This window comes from Neocloeon triangulifer, unplaced genomic scaffold (assembly GCF_031216515.1).
Source record: "Neocloeon triangulifer isolate White Clay Creek 2 clone unplaced genomic scaffold, ASM3121651v1 ptg000012l, whole genome shotgun sequence".
In the NCBI taxonomy this organism is placed as follows: domain Eukaryota; kingdom Metazoa; phylum Arthropoda; class Insecta; order Ephemeroptera; family Baetidae; genus Neocloeon; species Neocloeon triangulifer.
This window is the reverse complement of record NW_026775554.1, coordinates 3293082-3320927: the sequence shown is the minus strand read 5'-3', so window position 1 is coordinate 3320927 and position 27846 is coordinate 3293082. Positions and strand designations below refer to the sequence as shown.

At 36.9% G+C, this 27846-nt stretch overlaps 2 protein-coding genes across 8 annotated transcripts in view; one reads left to right on the top strand and one right to left on the bottom strand.

Moving 5' to 3' along the window:
• LOC132197728 (uncharacterized) overlaps positions 1 to 27846 on the bottom strand; it is a 95775-nt gene that overhangs the window by 15854 nt on the left and 52075 nt on the right. The window lies entirely within an intron of this gene.
• On the top strand, positions 157 to 27638 carry LOC132197732 (uncharacterized). The gene is made up of 6 exons (XM_059621241.1): positions 157 to 294; positions 8255 to 8453; positions 9333 to 9426; positions 11635 to 11752; positions 23700 to 23921; positions 25137 to 27638. Exons 2-6 carry the CDS (start codon positions 8312 to 8314, stop codon positions 25689 to 25691), a joined length of 1131 nt encoding a protein of 376 aa, XP_059477224.1. The 5' UTR covers positions 157 to 294; positions 8255 to 8311; the 3' UTR covers positions 25692 to 27638.

Here is a 27846-nt window from a genome sequence, read left to right as displayed (position 1 = left end):
TATTTTGCGTGGCAACAGTGAATGAGAGAGACTGGGCGAAATTTTGGCGCCAAAAGGTGGCAAAAGTCAGTCTGGGGGCGCGAAGGGGGAGAGAAAGCGGCAGAGGGGTGGCTCCATTGGGCTGCTGCGAAAGGGAAGAGCTCGGCGGTGGTGGTGGCGGCGGCGGTAATCGATTCCTCCATCCAGTGGTGTGCGCGATGGCTGGCCGGGCTAGGGCCGGGCGGGTGGCTCTCCACAGTGCACAGTCCTCCTCGAGGGAATGCACCCTCCAGCCGACGAGTACAGCCGACCAGGGTAAGTGCAATGCCACCAGGGTGCGACCCTGGCGACCGACGCGCGTGACGTGTCCGTCTAATTACCTGTGCGGAAATTAATTTTTGTTTGGGTACGTTCGCATATGATCGGCGACTGAGAGTGTGCTCTGCTTCCTTAGTCGATGAGTCTAGACGCGAATCATGTGACTTAAAATTTAAAAGTTAAAATTTATTTTATATAATTTTTTTTTTCATTTAAAACAGTTTTGATATTTTAAGGAATCATTTTTTAAACTACTATTTCAATAATTCTTTATTTTAAATTTAAAAATACCATTCATACATTTTTTTTAGTTTTTTCAAACTCTTGGAATAGATAATTTGAAAAATTTATGTTAATAAATTCAAAGTAAAAGACCTCCATTTTAATAATGTGCTCGTCAGGCTTCAATTGAATAAAAAATGAGCAGTGCGAACTATTAACACAGCACCGACTGTTCTTTTTGAACGCTGGGAAATTTAAATGAAGGCGCCCTGCGGAAATTCAACAGCTATTCTCACGGGAAATTTCCCTTCCGCTAAATTTAAACAATATATATTCTTTGAAGCTGGAAAAAAGCACAGTGCACCAGCTGACACTTTTTTATTTCTCTCGCCGTCGTTTTTCTTTTGCTTTTTTTACTGTCGGCACAAAGACCAGGTGGACCCTTTTCCTCTCTTTTTCTTTCTCTGCCGAGAGTTGTAAAAAAAGCATCGTGATTCTTCTCGCCGTTTTCATGTTGTTTGCGAGGCTGCACTTTTTGGCGTGTTTAGCTTGGCTCGCCTCATCCGCCGCTTTTATATTCCATACCGTGGGTGTGGCAAACCGAACTAGACGCGAATATATATTCTCCAGAGGTGGTGGAAGAACTTCTGACAAAAAAATCCACTGCGGTTGTAAAACCCTTTTTTCCCAAGATTAATCTAGATTGGCTTTGAGAAGATGTATGGCTTTTTAGTTGCTCGTCTGCTTTTATATAAAAGCAACATCTTGCTCGCGGTGCTCAGGGCGCAGATGGAGAAGCGCTCGACTGATTTCGTTTCAGGCCTGGCGGCCTAATGACTTAATCTGCCAACAAAAAGCGAGGGAGATCGTTTGTAACGATAGGGTGACAGCTTTGTTATTAAATTTTCCGCTTTTTATTGTTAGGGCGTAAAAGTTGCCTCCTTTCAAAAGATGGACATCAACGTTTATTCGATTGTTAAATTTTAATTAAAAATGCATCGTTAAAACTTATGTTATAGCAGCAAACGTAAACAAAATGAAATTAGTTTTTTGCAGCGTTAACAAGGATAAATGCTTTGCATTTTTATTTTATATATTTTTAATTCAGAAAGAAATGAAAAGCTAATAAAACGGTAAATCTAATATTAATAAGAAAATACTTTTATATCTACCAAGGATATTTTTTCAGAATAAATCAAGGTCCGCTCATCAGAAAATTTCGATTGTTGCTGAGCTCTCTGATTGGGTACAACTTTACTTGTACCCAATCAGAGAGCTCAAACAACAATCAAAACTTTTTTCATTGTTGCTGATGCGCGGACCTTGGAATAAATGGTACACCTCATGAAATCTATTTAGAATCCGAACAATCCTACAATTAAAATTTAATATTTGAAAAATATTAACAAATTTTTAACTCCCTTATTAAAAAACAATAAAATAAGCAGAGGATAGAGGAGTATCGACCGATATAAATTATCAAAAAATAATGATTCAACTGAAAACACTGGGATTTTACTCAAGTAGTCTCACATAAGAATAAATCGGAAATGCTCAATTTAACACTTAAGAGGCTGAATAATTTTTTTGCGGAATAATGGAGTCATAACTTTGTTCCTCAGTTTTTTCGTGTTCACTTTGCAAACAAACATTTTCCATTTCAGCGCGTCATATCGATTTTTGCATACCGCACATTGTGCCGAAGCAGCAGCAGCAACTTCGTTCTCATTGAGGAAACGAGGAAACAGCGTGCGGACATTCGTTCTCCTCTATTTTGATCAAAGTTTATCGCGGCAACTCGGCAAGAATGGCGCAAACTTGTCCGACTCTCTCTCTGTAACAACAAACTTTTTCAACTAACCTGCGGCGAGAGCTAAATTTTTAACTGGTGGGGCAATAATTGAAAAGCGGTGGCGGCCGCGGTCTCGTTTTCATCTCTCTCACACAAACAGCGCAAAGAGGAAACTGGAGAGCCCACAAGGACCAAAGTTGAACGTGCTTATGTCTTTGAGCCAAAGAGCAAGGAGAGGCAAAAGCCAAACTCAAAGTTACTTTCTCTCTGGAGAAGAGGCCACTCAAATTAGTTTTCTCTCTTGCAAATGCGCGAATTTTCGATCAGGAGCAGGTCTTTTATTATCAAATCCTCCTGGAGTTCCTTTCTTTTAAAAGACGTTAATGAACCAGACTCGGCGGCTGAGAAAACGGAGATTAAGAGAGACACCAGGTGTTTTGGCGCATTCAAATGAGTCTTTCTTGCCACATGCTTCTCCAGCTTAATGCAATTAAACAAAGGATTACCGTCCCGAGGCATTCCGAGGAGGGATTCTCGTTTCTTTACAGGAGCATTATATGCGCATTATTAGCTGTAATTAAAAAACTGGAGTTGCCACATTCTGCAATTATTCTTCATTAGCTGCGGAAAACATTATGAAATTGAGCTTGTGGGATTTGTGGATGGCTTAACTTGCCGTAAAGATATCATGCATTTTAATTTGGGTAAAAGGAATAGAGTGGAATGCGAAATGAATTATAAATAAAATTGCATATGAATTGCGTCTTGTAAATGAACCTTTTGTGAATTTTTACATTTTATTGTAAAAATATAAAACCTATATAGAAATCCAAAATTTCAATTAATTATATTTCGGCCACACACTTAGAATTTCCATATATTTTAACCAAACTTTTCATATTCTGATGGAGATATGAAAGAGTATTTTTTTTTCATTAAAAATGTTTTAAGTGAGTTTTACTAATTGAGCCTAAAAATTGCTATTTGAACCTTCCCAACAACGACAGAGTCAAAATGCCATTATCAAAATCGACAAGACACAGCCTATTAATTTGGAGCTTTTGATCTGAATACGCGTGTGAAGTCAAATATGTCACTTTGCCTAGCTTTCAGAACTGTAGCTATGTGTCATGTGCACGCAATCCGTTCTTCTTGAGATGTGAGAAGAAATCAATAATAAGATAAGATAAGGTATAATACAATACCTTTTAAGTCGATCATAAATTGATTATATTGATATTAAAATAATCTAAATATAAATTATGTTGTAAAAAGTTAAATAACTTTTTATAATCTTTATTTTGTCAAATTTTGAAGCTGTAAATATTTTATTAAATTTTAATATTTATGTTATAGTATATTAAATTGTTTCATATATTTTTTTTCATTTATTTGTGTGTAAGGCAAAAATTTTTATTGTTCTTAGAGCAATAAATATCAGTAATTTATTTAAATCTCTCGTTGCCCTGATATTTATTATTCATTTTTTCAACTGAACGTTACCCAGGCTTTTTTGTCTTTTATTAAATTTTTTCCCCATATCATTTATCCCCTTCTTCTACATCTGAACTTGAGCATAATTGATTTTGAGAGTCCGCTCTATGGTATCAACACGCTTTTGTTAGATGGCTTGAATTTTTAATCACCTCGTTGATATTAACTGAGAGTGCCTTTCAAGAAGGTGCGATACTCGCCGAGAGGTGTTATGTACACCTTAATTAATTAAACACGGTAAGCTGTCGCCGGGGGCACTTTCCACGACGCCTTTGGGCTCCGTCTTCTCTTGCTTATATAGTTTCCTGCTCGCGTCCTTTTTAATCTCGTCCGTCGTCGGCGAAATGAGCTGTTTAGCTATTAATGCATTTATCACACGCGACGTGTACCGAGAGACTTATCCGCACTTTGGCCTCTCTTGCAGAGCGAAATCTGAGGAGACCCAACGCGAGTTTCAACTGTGCTGAGAAATTAGACACTCGCGCGCGCGCCTCATCTTACTAACAAGTTGCTCTCAGCCATTCATGCCCCGTGACAAATTAAATTCAACCTCTCACTGCATAAGGCACAAGCGTGCAATGTTCATCACATCTTTTGAGGCTCGCGAAAGTTTGCGCAAAGCTTATTATTATTACCTACTCGCACTCTTCTAACATAAATCGTGTTTCGAACGTTCTTAAAATCGGGTTTCTCAAAAGCTGAATTATTAATATTGAAAATTCTAAAATTATTGGCATTAATTGGAAAAAATAATGAAAATTTTAAAAACTTACTTTGAACTTACAAATTAAATTTCCAGATTGAAATATGATTGAAACCAAAATTTAAAAAAGAATACGAAAATCAAGTAAATTTTAATATGATTGTACAAAAGTAAAAACAGCATTGAATTTTGAATTTCTTCACAATTTATTCACGTATCCTAATCTGAACAAAATGTGGGTGTGACAAGGTAATTTAGTTGCAAAAAAGCAGCTTATTTTTATCTCGTTTTTTATTATTACGGCGTCGAGCATTTACGCAGACAATTTATCATTGCCCAATGGATAGTTCTGAGAAGATAACGCGGCGCGACGTCCATCAATTTCGCTCACAATTGCTCGCGGCGAGAGGCGATAAGCTTGTAAGCAGGCACACAAAGCTCGCCTCTCTCGCTCATTCCATTCAACCTGTCCTGCACCCCAAATTGGACGGGGCCTGAAATTGCGATTCGGCGGCAAATCTGGTTGCATGCGGCATATATAATGGTCAGGCGGATTGTGCAAACACGTACACAAAGTAAACGCCCTGCTGCTGTGTGTTGAGCAATGAATGGATCAAAGATTGATGAAGTGTCCCCTCGCGAGAGTGGCAGTACGTGGTGCGGGAGCACCAGCTGAATGCAAATAGGGTCCTCCGGCTACGCCGTTGTTTGTTTGCCAGATTACCGGTGCGACTAATTCCAATTATTGTTGCAAAGTCGTGCATAAGTTGACGAGAACGGACGTGCAAAGGGGAAACCACGGGTAAAATTTTCAAATTTGAAAACAAAAAAGTGTTTATTATAAAATGGGAAGATCATGAGTTTTTTAAATTTAAAGCATCAAAAATCATCCATTTTTGGAAGAAAGTCAATTTTAATTTTTAATTTCAAATTCTTTTTAACTCATTTATTTGATTTTCTTTTTGTCTCAATGCCTCGCTTCAAAAATTCATTCAATTCATTCATTTTTCAGGCAGATTATTTCTTATTAAAATTTTTTAATATTTTTTTACATACACATTTTTAAATTTGCAGTTTATTGAGAATAATTAAAATTAATTTCGTTTTGTTGAATATAAATAATAGGAAGTTTGGTTTTCATTTTTTATGCTCAAAGTCAAATGAACCACACCAAGAAAGTTTAATTAATGTGTTTGAATGAAATTTAATAACATCTCTAATTTCCCTGGAAAATATCGTGTAATTAAAATCCAGAGAATCAGAATTTCTCATATCTGGAAAAGAGCAATTGCAAATTTAGCTCCCTCGCTGGTTTACCCTCGACTGGTTTCCACAGTTGGGCGTGCGGTCTGCATGCTCAGCTGGCTTGCTCGCTTTCCCAGTTCCAGGCAGTTAATTAACGGTTGATACAGATGGCGGCCGTCTGTTTTCCTTCCATAGATTTCCATTGCGCCACTTTATGTTTGCGCCGCCTGCGAGGAATTTAATTACGCTCTTTCGGACCGACGGCAAAAATTGCTCTCACGCTTGGCCCTAATTAGAAAAAGGGGGCACGAAAGAAACATGCAAATTGGTTTAGCAGGCGACAGAGGTCGGTCACTTGCTTTGTCTTGGAGAACCGAGAGGCGGAATTCAATTATTCCGCATTACAGAGGCGCAGCGCCGTCTGCAAGAGAAATTTTCCCTCTCGCGCCTGAAAATTCTTTTGAGAAAAACTCGCGGAAATTCTTTCTTGATCATACAAGAAGCTGCTGTTATTAAATTTTTGCCTTGTCAGACGTGTGAGTTTCTCTTCTCCCTCTTAAAATGGAGCTATCGTATTTGCCTTTGTTCTCGAGGCTCTAGAAAAATTCTCCGCACTGATATATGTTTTTACTTTTAGTATCTAATCATGGTTAAGTAAAAATACAATGCGTATTATCTACTTTTTATAAGATTAGATTAAGTTTCCCAATTTTTGTTTTATCAATTTGCATTGAAATTAACATTTAAATTGATTTGTTACGATTTAATTTTGAAATAAATTCTATTCAGATATTACTTACGAAATTAATATTTTACTTTATTTATAATTTACAAATTAATATAAATATATATACAAAAATTTCATAAGTAAATTTACATAATATTAACAATTACAAATAATAATTATAATTTAAAATGTTTATAAATAAAATAATTGCCATTATTCTAAAAAATTTAAAATAAATTGTATTTTTAATTAAAATATAGATTTATTTATTATATTTAAAAAATATTTTACTGTACATCTTTTTTGCAGATTCTTACGTTGATCGGCTTTTTGCTACATAGTAATTAAACGCGAATTTGTGAAGAATTTTTATAATATTAAAAAATTGAAATTGTAACTTGTAACAGTTTACAATGCAGAGATCGCCTGCAAACTTCAAATTAGGCAACCTGCGTAGCAGTGCATGCTCAAAACACCTGAAAATTTGCGGAGAATTTAGGTATTCGTTATTCATTCAAATTCAAGGCGCTTTTTTACAATTTTTAAAACACAGCGAAATACAGTTATTGAGATTCGGTAATGAGTATTAAAATGGAATTTAATTATAGACGTTTAATAAATGGCGTCAACCTAAAATAAAAGCATTTTTTTTCTGACTCTGAAATTGCTTTTTTTCCTCTGAGGACGGAGCGACATCATCAATATTGCTTATTGGAGTGAAAGAATCCAACTTCGTTTGCAAAAAGCTCGCGGATCTCAATCGCAGTTACCGGAATGGTGTCGTGAAATCTGATACGCGTGCGTCATCCATCGGCGCTAATAAAAGCGCCTACTGCATATTTCATGTGAATTGCTGTCAAGTCAAGAGCTAAAAGGGAAGAATATTATTGAGTTGCCGGTGGCGCAATTCGCCATTTGTGCATCTTGCTCAACGCCAATCGATGCTGCACCGCGTTTCTTTTATGCTGCAGGCGACCCAGAAAAATGACACACACGTTTGATTTGATTTTGCCGACTCGACGGAGCCTCTTTTCGCGTGGACAAAGTAATTTAATAAAGCGGCAAAAGGCTTTGCTATGAACTAGTAGCGGAAGCAGACGAGCTCATTACAGCAAATAATCTCGTTAAAGCAACCATTTATGACCAAGACGGATCGTAAAATGGCGAGACTTTTGCTTAAAGAGTGTTCCGAGGGCGATTTTTATTTTAATTGCTGGAAGATTTAGTATTAAATTGCAAATTGTGTGTGTTTTTTTATCTGTCCCGATTTACTCTCAAAATAAAATTAAATTTACGTTCAAATTCGTATTTAAAATCAAATTTGATATTTTGTTGCTTATATTTTAAGTATTTTAATTATTATTATAATTTTTATTAAGTCTACATACATTTTTATTTTAATGCATTACTTTTTTGAATTATTACTGTCGTTTATTTGTTCACATTGTTTACTTTAAATTGTTAAAAACAATTTATTTAAAAAAAGGAATTGTTGTACAAAAAGGCACAAAACATAAATTATTTATATAAGAAATCGCAACTTCCTTATTGTATTTTGTGATTTGATCTCGAAAAGTATTTTTCCTTTTTTCATAGCCAGTTGTTGGCAGAACGTAAACAAAACTGTCGTCGTCAAATTGAATGTCCTTTCCTGCGACAAGTGTGCGCCCCCCATTAGACTTCGAAATTGCTTTTTTACGAGAGAGACACGCCGACGGCTGTGTCCTTTGACCAAGAGCCATGAAAAAGTATATTTCTTTCTCTGCCCCGATAGAGTGAGTGCCGCGCCGAGATGTGCAACTTTTGCTAGCCGACAAGTTTGGAAAATAAAATGAGGACTGCACGCACTTTGCTGGCCCAGCCTCCGGCGACGCAGCCGACGTCCACGGTCGAGCCCGACTTCACGGCGGCAGGCAACGGTTCATCGACAAACTCGACCGGCGGTTTTTTCGTGGACAATGAAAACGAAGACGGTGAGTGAAATTTCTAGATTTCCAAATCAATAACTTAAAATAGGACAAGGGCGTATCCGAATTAATTATAGATTTAGAATTGTAAATTCTTATTGATCAAATATTTTTGTGTCGCTTGCAGAGAACTAAAAGCAACAATCAAATTAATTAAAGACCAAAAATAGATGAAATGATTGAAAGGCATGATTCTTTGTTCTACATTGCAGAGTTTCTGACTGAAATTTTTATCACCTGAAAATTGAATAACTCTTTTCTTGAGAAAAAAAAGTATCCCACAAAATTTTGAAACAAACTGAAACAGATGAAAGTAACACCAAAACGGTCGTTTTTCTACAGAAAAAAAAATTAAAATAAGGTAACAAATAATTTATGCTAAATAAATTTTTTAATAAAAATAGATTCTGGTTATTTTTAATTATTAATTCATATTTAATTGGAGAACAAAGCCTGAATTCTAAATTGCCTCTTTTACTATTTGTATGCGATTCATATTATTCTTTATTTGCAGCGATACAAAACTCTTTGCTTTATAACAACATTATTTCGATACACTGTCATTTCCTCCAGTGTCACGTTCCGCAGCCAACCCGACACCGCCACTCACTCAATTCTTTCCACCGTAATCAACTCGTAATTGGCGAAATTGAAACAAAGGCGACCGACGGTGATGCGGAAACACGCTCGGTTATTTCCCGAAGGCGCGCAAGAACAAACTTCCACTACACTTTTTCCCTTTTTTTCTCTCCTTTTTGTGCGAGATCTTCACGGTTGAGAGAATAATTTATGTGCATTTTATCCTCTCCGGCGCCTTTGTCGCGCTGTATTTCAGAGACAGACCCATTCCCAGGCGATCTAGAGTGACTTTTGAATTTGTTGCAGGAGCCGGCTTGTCGGAGGCGCAAACGGTCATGCTCGCGCTGCTCGCCACGCTCGTCCCCCTGCTGCTCATCGTCATAATCGTATTTACCGCCAGGTGAGTGTGTGTGTGTGTGTGTGTGCCGTGATTTATACTCACGAGAGCCGCCGCCGCTCTGTGTGTGCCTGAAAGCCCTCTGATTTGTGGGCTCAATGCGAGCACGTACTATGTATATGCAACCCGCGCCACTTTGATGTCGACCCGAGAGCCTGCACTCTAAATTGCCAGGCGCTTAGCTCGCGAAAAATGAGATTTTCTTTCCGCGACGGCAATTTTCAGCGGCGTTTTTCGCAATGAATGTCGAAATTCCGCTCCGCTTTATTTTCATTTCTCTAAATTTCCTAAGCGGATGCTTTTAAATTCAAATTCTCCGGCAGACCAGAAATGAAAAGTCATTCCGAAAATTTTTATGGGGAATAACCTCGCATTTATATAAAAAAAATTATAAAATCGTGTTTGATTCAAGCGAAAATTGAGATTTTTTTTTAGTCATTCCACCAAAGAAATTATAGTAAAATATAAATAAATTAATGAATTAATTAAGGATATGATCAAACTATTCCACTATTCAATTCAGTAAATTCTAAACTGAAACTTAAATTAATATAAAATTAAATTTAACAAACAATGAGATTGAGATTTTTTGCATATTTGAGACTCTTCTACTACCCCATCAAGTTTTTAAACTTTTTTTTTCTTTTAGTTTGCATGTATTTCATTGCTGATCCTATCTTTATGCCCGTTACGTCATCGTGATCCAAAAAATTGCAGATTTGGGGCACCTCCCTAAAGTTGACTGACACAGCCATTTGTTCCGCTACATTTGCTCGCAGCCATAATTCCTTTGGCAAATTTGGGGAAATTTGTAAAACCAACATCTAACAGCGGGACACGCGTCAAGCTCGAAATGATTCACGTCTGCAGCGCCGGAGATAAATTGGACCGCGGGAAAGTTCTCGCTTAGCGCGGAGACGTCTCGTAATGCGAAGAAAATAAATTATCTTCTGGCACTGCATTGGCAACGGAAGAAAAGAAACGAAAGAGAGAGACGCAGGCAGCTCTCTTTCTCTTTTTTTCTCCGGGGCTGCCACGGCCGCTTTTATATTGCGATCTCGCTGCATGGAGAGTGTGCTTTTTTATAGAATGAACTTCCTTTCTTTTTTTTTTAGTCACATAAAAGTTTGTTACCCGCGGCATCGCTAATGCTCGAAAAAGCATTTCTCCACCAGCAGCCAGAGACACATAAGTACTTGGATACTTCATTGCCGTTCGTCTCTCGCATGCACGGGCAATAATCTTTGGTAAAAACACCCTGCTGCTTCTTAATGAGCTTTCCTGCATATAAAGAAAGCAGCACCGACATGATTCAGGTCAACTGCATACACAAACAAATTGCTCTCTCCACTTGTTTTTCTTGGCGCTTCAGGAGCTTTCTCTCTGCACAAGAGTCACAGGAGAAAAGGAAGAACTTAATTAGACGACGTGGTTATTCCGATTTGATTATTCTCCCACGTCCGCGGTTGAACTAAATTTATTAATTAAAGCACGGCTTAACTAGTTAATTAGAAAATTCTTTGGTATATTCCAGACTATGTTGTTTTGAATTGGCACTGGGTGGGTCCGATTATCAGAGAAACGATTCTTGAGAAACTATTCTAGAGAAAAGATTCTCGCGCAAGGATTCTCAAGGAACGGTTCTTTAGTTGAATTTTTAAAGCAATCCAGGAAAATCATTGCGCGTGAATCTTTTCTCTAGAATCGTTTCTCAAGAATCATTTCTCGAGAATCGTTTCTCGAGAATCGTTTCTAGATATTCGGACCCACCCACTGCATACATGCTTTGGCTGCTTGCTACCGGTTTTTACCGGTTTATTTAGGTAGTTTTTCTTATCACTATGGCTGATAGTGGGCATTTTTCCTACAGCTGATTGTCGGCTTCCTTACAATTTTTTTTGTCGAGTTACATAATTTTTAAAAAAAGTATTGGTATTGGTATGCATAATTTTAAATTTAAATAAAATTTAAAGTACTTAGAAGCACTTTTCACGTCTTGAGCCAGAAATTTTTGTTATTTCAGAAAAAAAAATGTTCAGCTGCTTGGTTCACATTTTCCCCACAAGCCTGTGGTAATCGATTTTTTCTCACTTCATTGGCCACTTTCTTTCTCTATCGGTGGCGTAAAAAGGCGCACATAAATATAACCGGCGGTATTTCTCGTTATCAGCTGAAATAAACGCTCTCATGCTATTTCCTTGCGTTTTGCAGGGTCGTTTGGCGCAAATTCGGCGCTGGAAGCGAGGACGGTGCTTTGCGGAGGGCGGAGAGCTCGGAGCCGAACGCGGCCAAATCTGCAGCCAGCATGGGCCATTTGCTGCCTGAAGAGGTGAGTAAATTCGCGCCGGATTCGGCAAAACGGAAAAATTGAAAAATTTATCTTCACGCGTCCCTCCGATGCATAATAGATTGCGCGGTGCGGAAGAAATTGCTCTCAGCCTCCGACGGCACTCTGACACAATTTTGCGTGGGCTTTTACCTGCCGGTTGGGGAGTTTGTTGGGATTGGCTTTTGCAAAATTTACAGCGAGCCACCCGTATACAAGAGCAAATGATGGGCTGACTAAAAGCTGGTAATTTATTTACACGCAGAGAGCACAGATCGGAACTCTCATTGCTGTTTTTGTTGTGAGAAATAAATAGTTTTGGAGTTCACAAATTTAAATTCAAATATTATTTATAAGAATTTTCAATATTTAAAACTGATAACAAGTTTGTTGAATTTAAAAAAATTTTGGCAATGTTATTACAGATTTAACAATTGTTTTTAAATTTATGCATATTAAAATAATATAAAAAAAATTATTACATAATTTTTAAATTCAATGCGTTATTTAAAATTTAAACTATTTTTTCATTCTTTATTTAAAATTAAAATGCATTTAAATTATAAATTAATTTTAATTTTATAAATTTAAAGTTTTGCACTTGCTATTATATTTTAAACTGTTTCAACAAATTTTCACTTATGATTTTTTGCGATGTCTTAAATAATAATTGTTAATTTGAATTTACAATTAAAAATTTGTGTCCCACCCTTACTGAAAAACGGGGTCCCGTTTCGCTGCCGTCCTTTATCGCTTTTCGTTGACAGAGCGCAGGGGATTATTTCGGATTTTGTCTCGTCGTCGGGCGTTTTCATCACGACAATGGCCGTTTGTGCAGGGGCAATATTTGCGAGGCATTGTGCCGGATAAAGCCGACCTTGCCACCGTCAGCAACAATGAGGGCCGCATCATTATGCTCGGCCGTAGCAAGGGCACGGAGGGAGCACGCAATTTGAAACAAACACGGCGTACGTGAAGCATTTATGCTCGTCCGTCCAATCGATGTGTTGCTCGTGCGGTTTGACATTTTGCAGCAGGCTCGCGGAATTATGCGCCAGCAAATCCCGACGGTACACAGATGTGAAAGCGGTGAAAAGTGGCGAAGCGAGCTGGAAATTCTCGTCAAGCATGAAACAATACGCACACTTCATGAAATGGTGCCGCCGGAATAAATGGCGAGGAATGCTTTGCGCATAAAAAGTTATCGAAATTTTCCGCCACCAAAACTTTTTGCAGCAGTCTCGGTGGACGTTGAGAACAATTTGAAACGCTGGTTAAATAAATGGAAAAATTTAGCTGTGGAAAAATGGTACCGAAATTTAAGGAAACGGGTCGGAAGGTGAGAAAGCAGTCAATAGAATAAAACCTCATGCACGTCTACAATAAATTTTATCAAACAATGAGTAGGTTTCAAATTCTATTTCCGCTCACAAGATCATGCTATTAAACAAAAACTCATAATCTGAAGTAATAAATCAAACTATCATGAAGAATTTTCAAGCAATAAATCACGAAAAAATTGTATTTTCTATTTTATAAAAATGACGCTTACTAGAAGAGTCGTCTAAATACAGATTTGAGCAAACAAACACTAGCAAGGTTAAAAAATTTAAGTATCGCAAGAATTTTGATAAAAATTCTACGACTACAATCATAAGTTATATAAATCTAACTATCATGAAGAATATTCAAAATGTTGAATCATGGCGATTTATTGTGGTGATGCCTTTTTGTCCAACAATCTCTTTTTTTTTAAATAATTGTTTTTCAAAAATTGAATGTAAACAATGTATTTGTAACAATGTGGACAAATAAACAACAATAATAATTGTGAAACGCCTTAATTTTATTTTTTCAAACAACAAGTAGTCTTATTAAAATCTTTTATTTTCGCCCGAATGTCCATGATATTAACAGAAACTTCAAATCTGAAGTATTAAACCAAACTATTTTATAGACTTTTCAAGCGCCGAAGCACGCAAAATATTTATTCCCAAATTTTCAATTTTACAATAATGGCGATTGCTACAAGAGACAAGAGACGTATGATAGAGATCGATTTGAACGAAAAATACTAGGTTGAAAAAATTTCAGTCTCTCGATTAGCTTCAAACACAAGATTATAAATTAAACTATCATGAAGACATTTTTGAAAACTAGCTGACAAGCTCGCTAGCTGGCTAATTATTTTGAATTTAAACACCCCAATGTATACTGACTGTAAAATTAAATCAATGAAACTGTTTTTAAAGTAAAAAAATAATCCATAGATCTATTCAAAAATTTATTTTTTATGCAAGGGTTAAGAGAATGTAAAATTTCAACTTCTACATATACGCTCGTTTAAATGATATTCTCTTAGTGACTTTATTTAGAGCAATATCATTAATTCATGTTTTCATGAAGACTTCTTTTAGACATTTACTGCGAAAAATTTCCCGCCTAATTTAACTCCATTTTTAGGTCTCATCAAAGGGGGCACAAAACGCCCTAATAATTACATGCAATTATTTCCTAACTAAACATGGTTTTGACGCAATTATTAATTCCAATGAAGTCTGGGAAATTCTACAAAACCACACATACATTTTGCGCAGACTGTTTTTATTTCACGTGGATTAATTTGCCCGACCATCAAAATTTCATCCGCCAACCAGAGCTCGGTGCACGAAACACGCAAATATTTATGTTCCGAGTCGTAAAAAGCGCTGCTTTTTCGCAATCACTGGCTGCTGCTCGTCTGTCGGGCAAAAACATTTTCAGAATTCATTAAACCGCGTTGAAACCACTTGCCGCGCTGTGATGCATACTGGAGGCTGGACGCGAGAGCTAAATAAAGACCCGTTGATGCACGTGCTGACATCACTAATACACGGGGTGCGAAATTCGGCGGAAATTTTTTTCGCAGGCGCCGCCTCGCCACTCAATTTGCGGTGGCGTCCCTAAGGCGGGGATTAATTTAAAAGAGAGAGAGAGAGAGAGAGCGAGGGCAAAATTGTGTTTACGGAATGAATTATGCAACCGTTTTTGCCCAGTAGAATATTCAGAGAGCGTCGCCCATTAAAAGTAACAGTATAATTCCTTTAAAGGACAAACCTAGCGGTTCATTTCATAGTTTACTAAAATGACTTCATCTTTTTTTCCCAGACAAAAAAAAATTATCAAAAAAATATTTTAATTGTTTTAATTAATTTTTTAACAAGAATTTTCAATTCACGAATTACAGCCGAGCAGGAAAAGCAAGATTTTTTACTATAATAAAAACAAAAATAATTCATTGAGGTAAAGGCGATTTTAAAATCTTCATTTAATTATTTTTAAATTTGGTACTTTCCATCCAGGAAATTTTTATATAGATGCAGATGTTTAATTTTAGCTTGAATAATATAATTGGAAAAATATTTTCCAACTAGTTTGACCGCTGCCATAATACACACAATTGTCTTTGTCAAAAGAGCGGATTACAAAACTTCCAGGCAGGAAAACCCATGAAAAATTGAAACCGGGCGAACCTCGTTGCAAAGTAAAAATGTGAAAATAGTAATGGTACTTTAAAAACCTAGGGATTTGTCGTGTCCGAACTAAACCTAAATGGGAGGAGTAGTGTTGCAGATTACTGTGATTTTGACAGAAAAATCTTTGGGTTCATTACCCTGGAAACATCTGGCAAAGTCACAGTATGAAGCTTTTGACCGACTCCTTTACTTAATTAATTTCTGCAATTTTGTTTATTAAAATTAAATTCTCCTCATTTTATTTTTTCTTTTATGATTTCCTCCCACAGGTTTAGTTCGGACACAACAAATCCCTAGCAGACCGCAGGTCGCCTTTTGGGGGGTCAGTTGTCCTTTATTATTTTTTCATTTTTTTTTCTTGCAATGAGGTTCACCCGGTTTCAATTTTTCATGAAATCCACCTCGAGTGTTACCATTCAAGGAAAAACCATAGTTGAAATTTGTATAAAAAGTTGTTATTATTATTCTTTAATAAATAATTATATTTTCTGGCTGACACAGGGTGAACATTACAGCTGGGCCTCGCATTTTGGCATCCACACAACTGCTGGCGGAAACCTCAAACATTGGGTTCCAATGCTGATTTTTAATTAATTCAATTGTGCCCAGTCCGCGTTGAAAGCTGCCTCGCATTGTCTCTCTCTCTCTCCCTCCCTCTCTCTACCGCGCATTTAAAATAATTACAACGCGTCAAACGCACGCACCGACGGGTTCGCCGGTGAAATGTATTCCCATTTGTGACAAAAGCTATTTTCCCAATGGCAAAGCGGGCGCAGTTTTAACACGCGCTCGAGTGGTTGAAATAATGACGCCGTGTCGATCGGTGCGGAATTGACGCCCTGGAAACGCAATCCGGCTGATTGGAGTGGCGTCGATTTCGTCTCTCAAAATTTTCGCTCTCGATTTACGCACAACATGATCGGCTGGAAAAGGAAAAGCAGGCGCAGAGAGAAAAGAACACTTTCTTTTCACTTTGAAATAAATTTTCTCTTCTCTTTCTGCTGCAGGTGAAATTCATTTTATCTGAGGAGAAAGATGAGAAGAATTATTACGATTTCCGCGGCTCTCCTCTCAGTCCGTCTGCGAACTTTGCTCAAAAAGAGCCGCACGCGGAGTTTAATGGTCGTTGCGGGCGCTTTCTTCTTTTCTGGGGTGCCAACTCATTCAAAGAGCTTGACACTTGATGCCGCCGGGAGGGTTGATACCACCATCGTCGTCGCGCCGCCACCGCCACCAGCAGCCTCCGGCACTTCTGCGTTGCCATAATTATCTGCTGCCGACGTCTGCTTGGCCGAAAATGGGAAGCCACAGACGATGTAGTTAGCGGCCAGTCTTGCTTAGCCCTTGTTGGGTTGTTGCTTCTGCTGGAAGGGTTGTTGTTGACACTGAATTTGTGGGCGAATCCGAAAACTGGCTGGGGGGGAAGCAAGTGAGGCCCATGATGCGGTTTCCCTCTGAGGCCATTCAATTAATTTAATTTTAAAAAATTTATAAAAGTCAGATTTGTGATAGTTTTTATAAACCAATTTTGGCATTTTGTGAACAGTGTAAATTGAATATTTATTTTAAAGAAAGTAAATATCAGTCAAAAAAACTATCTCTCTACATTCCGTGTTGAATTTGATGTAATTTTTTCTAGTTGTGATTTTGACTGTTCGCCAACATTTTTGATTTTGAACTAAATAACATCATTAAGAAAATAAACAATTCACACCCTTCTTTACCGTTCGCACAACAAGCCAATTGATTGGATTGGCGCAGAGAAAGCTTTCAAGGCAGATCACGAAGTGTGTGTTGCCAAAAAAAGAAACAAAACAACCCGAAAGGGGAATTTTCCGGGAAAGCTGCTCCTCGGGTTGCTCGTCTCGCCTGCTCTGTACAGATGTGTAGAGAATTTTATATCTTCGGCTGGTTTATCACACGAGGCACGCGGCGGCGCCTCTTCGGGCTTGTCGGCCCCTCGGGAATCACGTTTTCTCTTTCTTTGCCTTTCTCTCGCTCTCTGTTTTAATAAAGCCCGGGCACGCGTGAGAGTGCCCAAGCTAGCGAGCGAGAAATCTCTTTCTCTGCTCGCCTTTTCCACTTCATCTCAAAGGAAAGGGGCATCAAATTTGCCCTCGCAGCCTCTCAGATAACAGCCTTAATTGCTTCTGAGGGCGTTCACGGTGAGACGGCGCGCGACCGCCGAAACGGGCTTGGAAAATATTTTAGATGGAAAGTAGAAGGAGCCGCACAACGAGAGCACCTGGCCGCCACCCCTTCACAGGGGACAATTACTTTCTCCGTAATATAGGGAAACTCACGCACTGCGGAGATTTTACACGGGGCGTCTATCAAAACCGCATTCGTTTGCGCGAGGGGTTCCCACTTTGACTTTTCCATTCCCCTGGAGACTCCATTTGCATAAATGACTTCATGCTTAAGAATCATATGTAGTTCCTAAACAATATATGTTTAATTTTTTGTGTCGTGGGAACATTAAAGGGAAACACATCAAATTGGTAAACAAAATTAAATTAATTTCACTTGACGCAAGATGTTTTTTTTTGTTTCGCTCATAGCAGATCCTTGTGTTAAATAAAAATTGAAAAAAATAACCAAATCATTGCACGAAGCACACTTTAATATCTAGAACAAATTAACTCAGCTCTCGTCAAGTAAAATGAAGTCTTAAGGCTGCTCTTTCATTTAATTTTAAAGCTATTTTTTCTAGATATTAAAGTGCTTCGTGCTATGATTTGGTTGTTTTCTCAATTTTTATTTAATACCAGGTTCCATGATAAATAAAGGCGAAACAAAACACGAAACGCTTTAATATCTAGAAAATAGCTTTAAAATTACATGAAAGAGCAGCTTCAAGACTTAATTTTAAGTATTTTTTAAATTTCTCTGCAGTGGCCTTTTTAATGCAAGATTGATGCTTACTGTGATTTTTTTTATAGTTCTAGGAAATTAAGAAAATAAGAATTAACTGAAATTTTCAAAAAGAATTGTCAAATATACCAAACATGAATTTTATAAATTGATATTTTATTTATTTTATGTCAATAACACTCTGCGAAAAAAATGAGCTTTTGCCAATTTGAAGAAATGAATTATTTGATTAATTCCCCACACCTTAGCATAAAAGAATGAATATAACAAAATCAACCTAAGCAGTTGAATAAATTAATAACTTTGATGACTTCCTTATATTGTGCATTCGATCTGAGCTGCTAATGAAGTTTTAAGTTACTAAATAATTAGGTGAAAACTCAACTAATCAAATTTGGATTTCTGTAACAGGAAACCATAGTTGTATGGTTTCAAAAATTATAATATGGTTACAAATGCAATGTACCATTGTTTTTATCCCTATATTGCAAAAAGCTGTCACAAAATGAAAAAAAAATTGCCAAGAACAGTTTTTTGCGGATCAGAATAATGGTAGAAAGAATAAAATCTTCCTAAAAAATATAGCCCAAATAATCTTTTACAAAAAATAAAATATAGCCCCATAATGAAGTAGGCCCATTCTTTTTCTTTCAGCTCTGAATGGACGATTGCATTAGGCAAAAATGTCCGTATTATTTCATCACGGAATTTTTTCTTTTGTGTGCCTCTCGGTGGAGAAAAGAGACAATGAAATTGTTTGCCCACTCGAATAACGAGGCCCGTTCATTTGAGCAGTCCTCGAAGAGAGCAGCGCGCGGCGTGGGTGTTGCGAATAAGGCAGGCGCAGCTCCTCGGCCGGCCCGCTCTGGTCCGCCGTTTTCTGTCTGCGAACTCCCGCTGGGTCGATTTCTGACGTCATTATTGTGCTCCAGGAAGGGTTGCGCTCGCCAAATCGGACGCGCCTGAGGACGCGGCCGGGGCTAGAAGGGTGGATGCACCCACTCGGCGGGTGGTGGCGACCGCAGTAATGGCTTTTTGATCGCACCGAGAGTGAGCAAGCGAGGCTTTTGGCTTCCTCATCCATTCTGCATGCGCTAATGCGAGCAGTGCTGAGAGCTGCACCCAAGGCAACACGCCGCGCTTCATTTACTGCAAACCCAGAAGCCCATTAGAGCTGAAAAATCACGCTGTTCCTGGTTTTTTTTTAATTTAATCGATATGGTGCCACGCTTCAATTAACTCAGTCTCTTGATATAATAAGTTGTTTGAAAATGATACAATTTTAATTTATTCCAATAAAGAGGCTAATGCAATTGATTCCAAAATATAACGCTTTTTAATTATAGTACTTTTAAATTACAAAGATAACAGATCATGACAAAGGATTACTAGAGATGAATAATTTGTTTTTCATATTTTAGTAGAATCCTGAAAGATTATTTATATCTGTTTGAATTATTGACTAATTCATAACCATTTTAATTTAATAATAAAAAGTAAAAATAAATAATATTATTACAAAAACACAATTAATTTTTTTTTTAATTAAATGTTAAAAATGTTATAGAAGATGTTGGAACTAAAAATTGTTAATTTTTTTATTACTTGAACTAATTTAAAGATGTTTTATTATTAAAAAAAAAAAAAAAAATAGATAAAAAAATTGCGATTTCGTATTGTAAACTTTCAATTTATTGGTCGAAAAACGAAATAATTTGAAATAGGCACTTCATTTAAAAAAGATAGGTTCTTCAAATGTCTTTTTCCGTTTTAATTTCTATATTTGTTTTAACATTGATTTTTTTAATAATGATGAAGTGATATAAGAAGAAGAAACTTTGAATTAACAGAACAACTTCCTTAAATTTTTATAGCAAAGAGTGTAAACTTGTATTGAAGCACAGAGCATATGTATCAATTAAGCAGCTCGACGTCTCTGCGAAACAAGAAACAGACCATTAACGCTCTCAAATCTCTCCAAAGCTCGTCACGAATTCTAGAGCTGACCTCGTAAAAACGGAACCAGTGAAATGACAAATCGAACGCAAGTGGCGGCGGCGGCACCCAAGCATGGCCAGAGCACATCCTCTTTTTGCCATTGTCAAGTCCTCTTGTTCTCGAATTACACAGACAATCCGATGTCTGAATTCAAGAAATTCTTCTGCTTTTATTGCGTCGTCGCCGGGCGAGCTGGAACGCCTGAGAGCTTTTTGGCTCAGTGTCAGTTGCACAAAAAACACAAAATCTATCTCTGAGAATAAATTTTCCCGCTCACTTCGCAACGGCCGCAATTTTCCGTCTTTTAATCAGCGGCGAAACGAAACCACCTGACTTCTTTTTGCTCTCCGGCAGAAATATATCTGATCGGTGATGAGAGCCAATCGAAAAATCGCCCTTTTCCATTTCGCTTGCGGAATATTGCGGTGGATTTTTCATCTCTTTGACGGACGAGAAAATAACCCGCCGGCGGACACGCTTCAATTTTTCCCAGTCCCTTCATTTTCCGTTTTTTTTTCTCTATATCTATTGACGAGAATCGTTGCACAAAATAAATATAAAAGAGATAAACGCGCCTCGGGACAGCGAGCGAATTTGCTTCATCGTTTTGGGAATTGAGGTCCTGCGTGACCGCCAATTTATCGCTTTGCTCGCCAGTTTCGCACTTTGTGCGTTAAAAGCCGACCCATTATGTCTGTCCAGGATAATTGAAAGAGCCCGTTTCGGAGGCGGCGTGGGCGTTGCAGATCTTTAATGGGCATCAGTGTTGGCGGAGGCCTGGTCTTTGAAAAGTTTCGCAATTTTAGCCAAAGGAATTAATGGAAACCGTCAAAGACTTAAAATTCGAGGACGTCGCTGAAAAGTTAAAAACCTTACCTTAATTTATGATATAATAAGAAAAAAATTAATTTAATTTACTTTTTATGTGCTATCCTCTTTTATTATCTTTATCACAAAATATTTTAAATATTGAATACTGCAATGGTATTTGATTGTTAATCTTACAAACACTATCAATCAAAGGCCGTCTCATGTAAACGATAATTTACAAAAATGATACTGTGCATTTTAAATTAGTAAAAAATTCAACCTTTTAACGCCTAAAAGCAAAAGATGCAACCTGCTTGACAGCAATGCTACTCTAGGCGCATAACTAGCAGGCACTTTGCTTTGCACAGGGCTTTTATATAATGGGTCTTTTTTCGACGTCCTTCTTTATCTTTCTCGCAAGCGGCGTTTAAGCAGCGAAAAGCTGATGGTGGGTCTTCTTGTGTAACGAACTTGCGTGGATGTTTGTTTGCGTTTGCGACGGAAGAAAAATGGGATACCTTGCTAATTGGATTAAATGCTTCCGAGTCGGCCTACAAAAGCTCTAGCTGACGAGCAACTCGGCAAAGCTCGTCATTTATTAATTATTAATTCCAAAGCTGATGAGTTTATGCAAGAGAAGGATTAATTGAAAACTTCTCTCTCGTCTCTATAGATGGCTTACAATTATACAAATAATGCAATTCACGGCTGCGGAAATAAATGGATTATTTGCCTTGCTTAATTCGTATAATTATTCTAAACTCAACATCATGAGCCCATAAACTACAGTTTTAATCATTTAAAAAATGCAGATTGATTTTAATTTTAATTTTTATAAATTCAAAGAAATTCACATCGTGACAAATCATCCTGATTTGTGAATTAGATTCGAAAAATCTGATGAGGAGAAAAGACAAATGGCCAAGAGAACAAATGACTCCCTAATTGCTGCGGGGGAAATCAATTACGAGATCGATTTACACAGCAAAAGAGGGAAGATAAGCCCTTTGATTGGTTCTCATCAATCTGCCAGCCCCTTCTGGCAAAAAAGCCCCGTCGGCAGGTTTCCACGAACTGATAAATTTGAAATTCAAATCAGCCGCCTCCCGGTCCAGAGTGTGTATTTCGCCAGCCAGGCGCATACTTTTCCATTAAAACATTTGTCGGCTGAATCGGCTTTTAATTAGTTTGTGTTTTATTTGCAACTTTTCTGACCCTCCAGCCTTTATATACACGAAGACGGCTTTTAATTTTGCTTTCTGTTCCGAATGTTGGGCTGAATTATGCATGAGAGCGCGGAGGGTAATTACTCTCGACGCATTTATTGGACCGCGGCTGGCAATGACATGATTTGAATCGGTGTGCGAATGCTCAGAAATACATAAATGTGTCAGTAACAGCCAGAGCTCTGCGTTGTTGAAAAAAGGTTGGGAATGAAAAGTTGCAGAGAGACGTTGCTTTTATATTGTAAAGGGGGAAAAATTTATCTCTGCAAACGCTCGAGACTTGAAAAAGTAATTTTTACTAAAGAACATTTGGAAATCCAGTTTGCTTCTGCGAAAACACTTTTCACGAAGAATGTAGAGAATAAAAATAAGTTTTCAATTCCATAATAGAGAAAATTTATTACAAAAGGCACTATATTGATCTTGCTTACTGAATCTTGTCTGGTTGTATATTGAAAAAGTTTTGTGTTATTGCAAGAAATTGCAAAACTTGTATCATAGCGTTAAACCTTATGATTGAATTCACGAATCAAAAAAGAAAATTAAAGTAACATAAGAAAAATATGAACATAAATTGTGAAGGAGTAATTGTTTTCAAATAAAAAACAAGGACAAAGCTCGTTTTCTAAGCCCAAAGCAAAAAATTCCATTTTTGTTTTCATTTGTCAGACAATTCTTAAAATTATCTTATTGTTAGAATATTAGTCATCGTCATCCTTGTCCTTGAAATGAATTAAAATTAGAAATAAGCGAATAAGCTAATTTATGAAAAGCGATTTCAGATTCATGCGATATGTTTAAAGAAAAAAGAAAAAGACAAAGTTAAGAATAGTACAGAGACCAAGGCATAAATAGATGATTCAGTATATTTGGTGCTTTGAAAAAAAGCGTCTTGGGGCACCAAAGTCAGTCAAAAGATGGTTTCCAGTTGTATATTATCATAAATCCTTCCCTTCAGAACTCAGGACTTTTTCTGGTGGTAAAGTTTTGTAATTATGTATAAAAATATTAAATAGAATTGATTTATGGTTTTAAATCATTTTCCTCTCTTGTGTATGATTTAAATTTTCAAAATTGATTTTTTTTAATTCATGTATGATCTATTTGGGCAGTAATTGCCCAAAGATAAATCAATAAAGACACTATGCAACTATATTTTGGATCATATTATAATTTTTTAATTGAAGCAAAAAAATTTAATACAAAATATATTTTTTTTATATTAAATTTCTTATTTAATTTATCTGAATTCTAGATTTGTGGTTAACTCTAATGTATAAATTCCTGATACATAGCGTATATCAAATATGTATGTATTATCCTTGTAAATGAAGAAGAGATAGTTTAATAACTAAAAAAAGATAAGAAAACAATAAAAATCGCCAGCTAATATTGGCAAAATTATTATAAAACCAATCATAAATCGGTAGTTCAATAACAATAATATTTACACCCAAAATATTATAAAGCTTAATCTACAATTTAATTAAACTTCATTACTTCATTATTAATTATTCCGATTTTCAGTTGAAGGCAAGCGAGTCGCAGTCGACAGTGACGCCGTCGGTGGACGAGCTGTCCGAAACGCCCAAGTCGCCCCTGCTGAGCTCGTCGCAGCGGGTGTCGACGTCAGGGCCCCCGAGCGTGGCGGCGCAGCCTCTGAGCCACCACCAAGCGAGCGCAAAGAGCGCCAACGGCAGCATCATCACCCTCACAATGCAGAATAATCACCTCATCGTAGAAACAGAGGCACGTATATATAAATTAATGTACTCCGTGCTCCGCTTACAACTTAATCTGGTTGCACAATTAAATTCGCGCGCCGCCGCCGGGAAACCATTATTTAGCTACAATGCTTATGCTTGATGGCAATTGCCAGCTGTCGCCGCGAAACTGTAAATTGAGGTGCTCACAGTGCGCGCTTATTGAATTTACGTGCCACCGACGAGTGCACAATTGAAACTCCTGCAGTGGTTGGTAATTCAGTCAGCACGTTGCATTATATTGTATGAAAAGTTGCTTTGCATATTATATGTGAAACTCAAAGCGTTTAATTGTAGTCAGTTTTAAAGAGCTAAATTTGATTTTTTTTTTAGCATTAATTGAAAGTTAGATAAAATTGGCAAAAAACGACAACCAAGAAGCTCATTACATAACAATTCCACACATTAATTAAGCCTAAAATCTATCAATTAATTGAGGACCAGGATTAAACCTTATAATCGCAATTTTCATGTATGAATTAATTTCGTTTCCTTATGATCCTTAAAATAAACCAAATTTCAAGTAACGCAATCATATTGAATGTTTTTGGAATCTACTGGTAGGTTTTTTTAGGCAAAACAATAATAGTATATCCCGGCCATTGTGTTAAAAACCCATCTAAACTTCACTGTTCAGCATCTACAAAATATGCATCATTCTACAAATAATATTTTAAAACACGAACATATATGATTTGAAACAAAACACTCCGTTTAAATAATAGATTATTAAACTTACAAAACAAATTTTTATTAAATAATTTTTCAAAATTTTAATATATTATTAAAAAAGTTTAAATACATACAAAATAATATTTTTATTTTTTTAATTTAATTGAATTTGTTCAGAATTGCATTTATTTCAACATATAACAATTCTCTAAAAAAATTTAGCAAATTTTAAATATAACTAATAATATAAATAATTTCACTAGTCACCTCTTACACTTCCATGTCATGGTTGAAGCCAACCTTCTCAAAAACTTCATCATATTATGTCTTCACGGTCTATTATATAATTTGACGATTACAGTTCAAACTAAGAATTGATGATACTAATTGATACTTTTCAATCCAACATGCTTAATGAAATAAAATTTAAAAATTAATCATCAATTTAGTAGATATTTAGTATAAAAATTATAAAATTATTCAGGCCAAACGGACAGAGTTATAAATTAATGCTGAGTATGATTTGCAGACAACTGGCGAGGACTTGGTGACGAGCAGCGACGCCGCGTCTGCGGACAGCGTGACGCTGGAGGTGGGCGGCGTGAGCGAGCTGGCGGCGCAAATCCACGCGCCGCCGTCGCCGCCGTGCTTCACGGGGCTGAGCGTCTCCTCGAGCAGCCTATCCGGGCCGCCGTCCTACTGCTACTCGACGCAGACCGCGTACGGCGTCACGCCGCTCTGCCAGCCCATCACGAAGCCCCTGCTCGAGGCCAACAATCGCCACGCGATCGACGACCCCAACCACATTTCGGCCAAGATTCTGCGCCGACGCCTGCACTCGGCCTACAGCCAGGTCTTGGACGACGCCGACTTCGCGCCCAACCACCACCGCACCGCCAGCCTGCCGCCCATCAAACTCACCAGGACCAACACGGTGGTGTCCGAGGCGCCGCCGGCCGAACCGCCGGCGGTGGCGCCGCCCCGCGGCGCCGGCAAGTTCAAGGCGCGGGCCTCGCTGCCCTGCATCAACGCGCCGATTCTGAGCAAAATTTTCGGCGACAAGCCGGCGTCGATCGCCGAGTGAGAGAACTCGGACGTTCATGCAAGCAGGGTCCTGTGATTTTTTATTTGTTCTAAAAAGTTCTTTCATTTTTTTTTTTTTGACAGAAGGTGTGGAAATTTCGGAGATCTTTTAAAAAAGTAAAATAAAACAATTTTCCAAAATTGAAATTGTCTTTACTGTCAGTTTTTCTCTAAAAAAATTATTTTAAAGCTCCAAATTAATTTTCAAAATTATAAATGAAAAAAGTAAAACATGATTTCTTTAAATCATTTTTGAACACATCATTCAATAGAAGAAAATAATGTATATTAATAATTTTTATGAATTTTAATTGTATTTTCCTTTATTTTTAATGTATATGTATACATAAATTTCTTGATAATTGCTTTAGTTAAACATCATATATCATATTATATCAAATATTCACACCTTCTAATAGTCAATTGCAAAATATGATTTCTTTCTAAGTTTCTGTTATCATTTGTAAGAAAAGGTTTGCAGTTGAGAACAGACTGATTAGTGTTGGTAAATTCAAGTTTAAGCAAAATCAGAGTGGTGGACTAAACTGATTTCAATCGGAACACTCAATCATCGCCAAACCGAATTGAATGTGCTGTGAAGAATCGATATATTTGCCATTATAAGAATATTATTTCCTTTCTTTAACAAGTCAATATTTAAATTTCGGCGCCTCAGTCTAACATTTTCAAAGGGTTACATAAATTTTTTCGATTATTCTGCAGCAAAATAGCAATAGGTCACTTAAGCTAAATGTCACACAAAATAACAGAGATCAAAATTTATTAATCAGCCGTTATATTAAAAATAACCGCATTCTCACGCATACTGTACATTAAATTCGTCTAGCTCCATGAAATGTCATGTAATCCAGTTGTCGTAAATAATTCTAAATGTGAGTAGATTGCAAAAAATATACTTGGAATCAATGTCTGAGCCACGCTAACAGAGATTTCAGCAATTGAAAAAAAGCCAATGCCCCAGAACTTCACCTATTTTGTCATGTTGATATCCAACTCTATATTTATTCTTGCGCTTCTAGTCAATCCACCGCAGACCCTCTGTTAGCATCCGTAAATAAATAAATACATCTCGTTTCCGAATTCCGAATGAAAGTGGAGAAAATGAATTTAAATAAAAAAGTGTTCCTGAATAAATGCGGTTACTAAGAAAGTGTCATTGGGTCCAAAGAAAATTGATGTTTCCATATCACCCTTATATGTGTGCTTGTGACGAATGCTCACAAAACAGACCTTTAACAGAAAATCAAAATTTATATCATCGCTGGTATGTAAATGTTCATTTGAAATTTTAACTGCAAGTGCTTCAAGTCCAAATATAGCCAAAAGCAGAAGGATCCGGTGATTTTGTTTAAAAAATTGTCAAAACTAGCAGATCATTGTGTTCAAACAAGAGATAAAAAATTAATAACTGCCCAAGGGTTTTGTGGAAAACAAATTTACACTAACTCACCCCAAAAATACATCAATTTTTGAAAATTTGTGTGCTTGTTGCAGAGACCTATTCAAACAATCTTCTCATAATGAACGCAGTTTTTAAAAAAAAATTTATTTATAATCTTCTATACTTTGTGCTACAATAGCAGAAAGTGTTCAGATATATATGTCTGGAAAACTATACTTTTGGAAAAAGGGTCAAATGTTTGCTAGTGCGCAATTGAATTAAAATGACAAACAGCCAGCAAATTTTGTGAGGCGTTCTTACGGGTTTTTTCATTGATATAAAGAATACACAATGCTTTCTTTGATCGAAAGAGCGTAGTAAAAAAGCGAGTTTTGTAAAAAATGAAGAGTTGACGAGAGCAACAATCTCTCACAACGTGTTGTAATATAAATGCATTTATGATGAAAATAAATACGCATGAAATTACTGTAGATTTTAGCACCACAAATAGTATACATTATGTATGAATAAAAGGCAATAAAGTAATAAGCAAATTTGCAGTGCTTTTGACTTTCCCCTTAAAAGGTATTGAAAAATGACAAAAAAGTGAAGATTGTCGCCGAGCGATGGCGCCATGGAAGTCGGCGCTACTCATAAAACTTTTTCGCAACCGGGCTTGCACGAAATCTGCCGGTGTTTTAGCGTATTACATTTTTAACAACTTTTGCAACTTTCCAATGATCTAGCAAAACGT

What these genes read in the sequence shown, in the direction of transcription:
- LOC132197732 (XM_059621241.1), top strand. Translation starts at nt 8,312, where the DNA reads ATGAGGACTGCACGCACTTTGCTGGCCCAGCCTCCGGCGACGCAGCCG. An exon ending in GGACAATGAAAACGAAGACG is followed by an intron (nt 8,454 to 9,332) that starts GTGAGTGAAATT and finishes AATTTGTTGCAG; the next exon opens with GAGCCGGCTTGTCGGAGGCG. An exon ending in ATAATCGTATTTACCGCCAG is followed by an intron (nt 9,427 to 11,634) that starts GTGAGTGTGTGT and finishes TGCGTTTTGCAG; the next exon opens with GGTCGTTTGGCGCAAATTCG.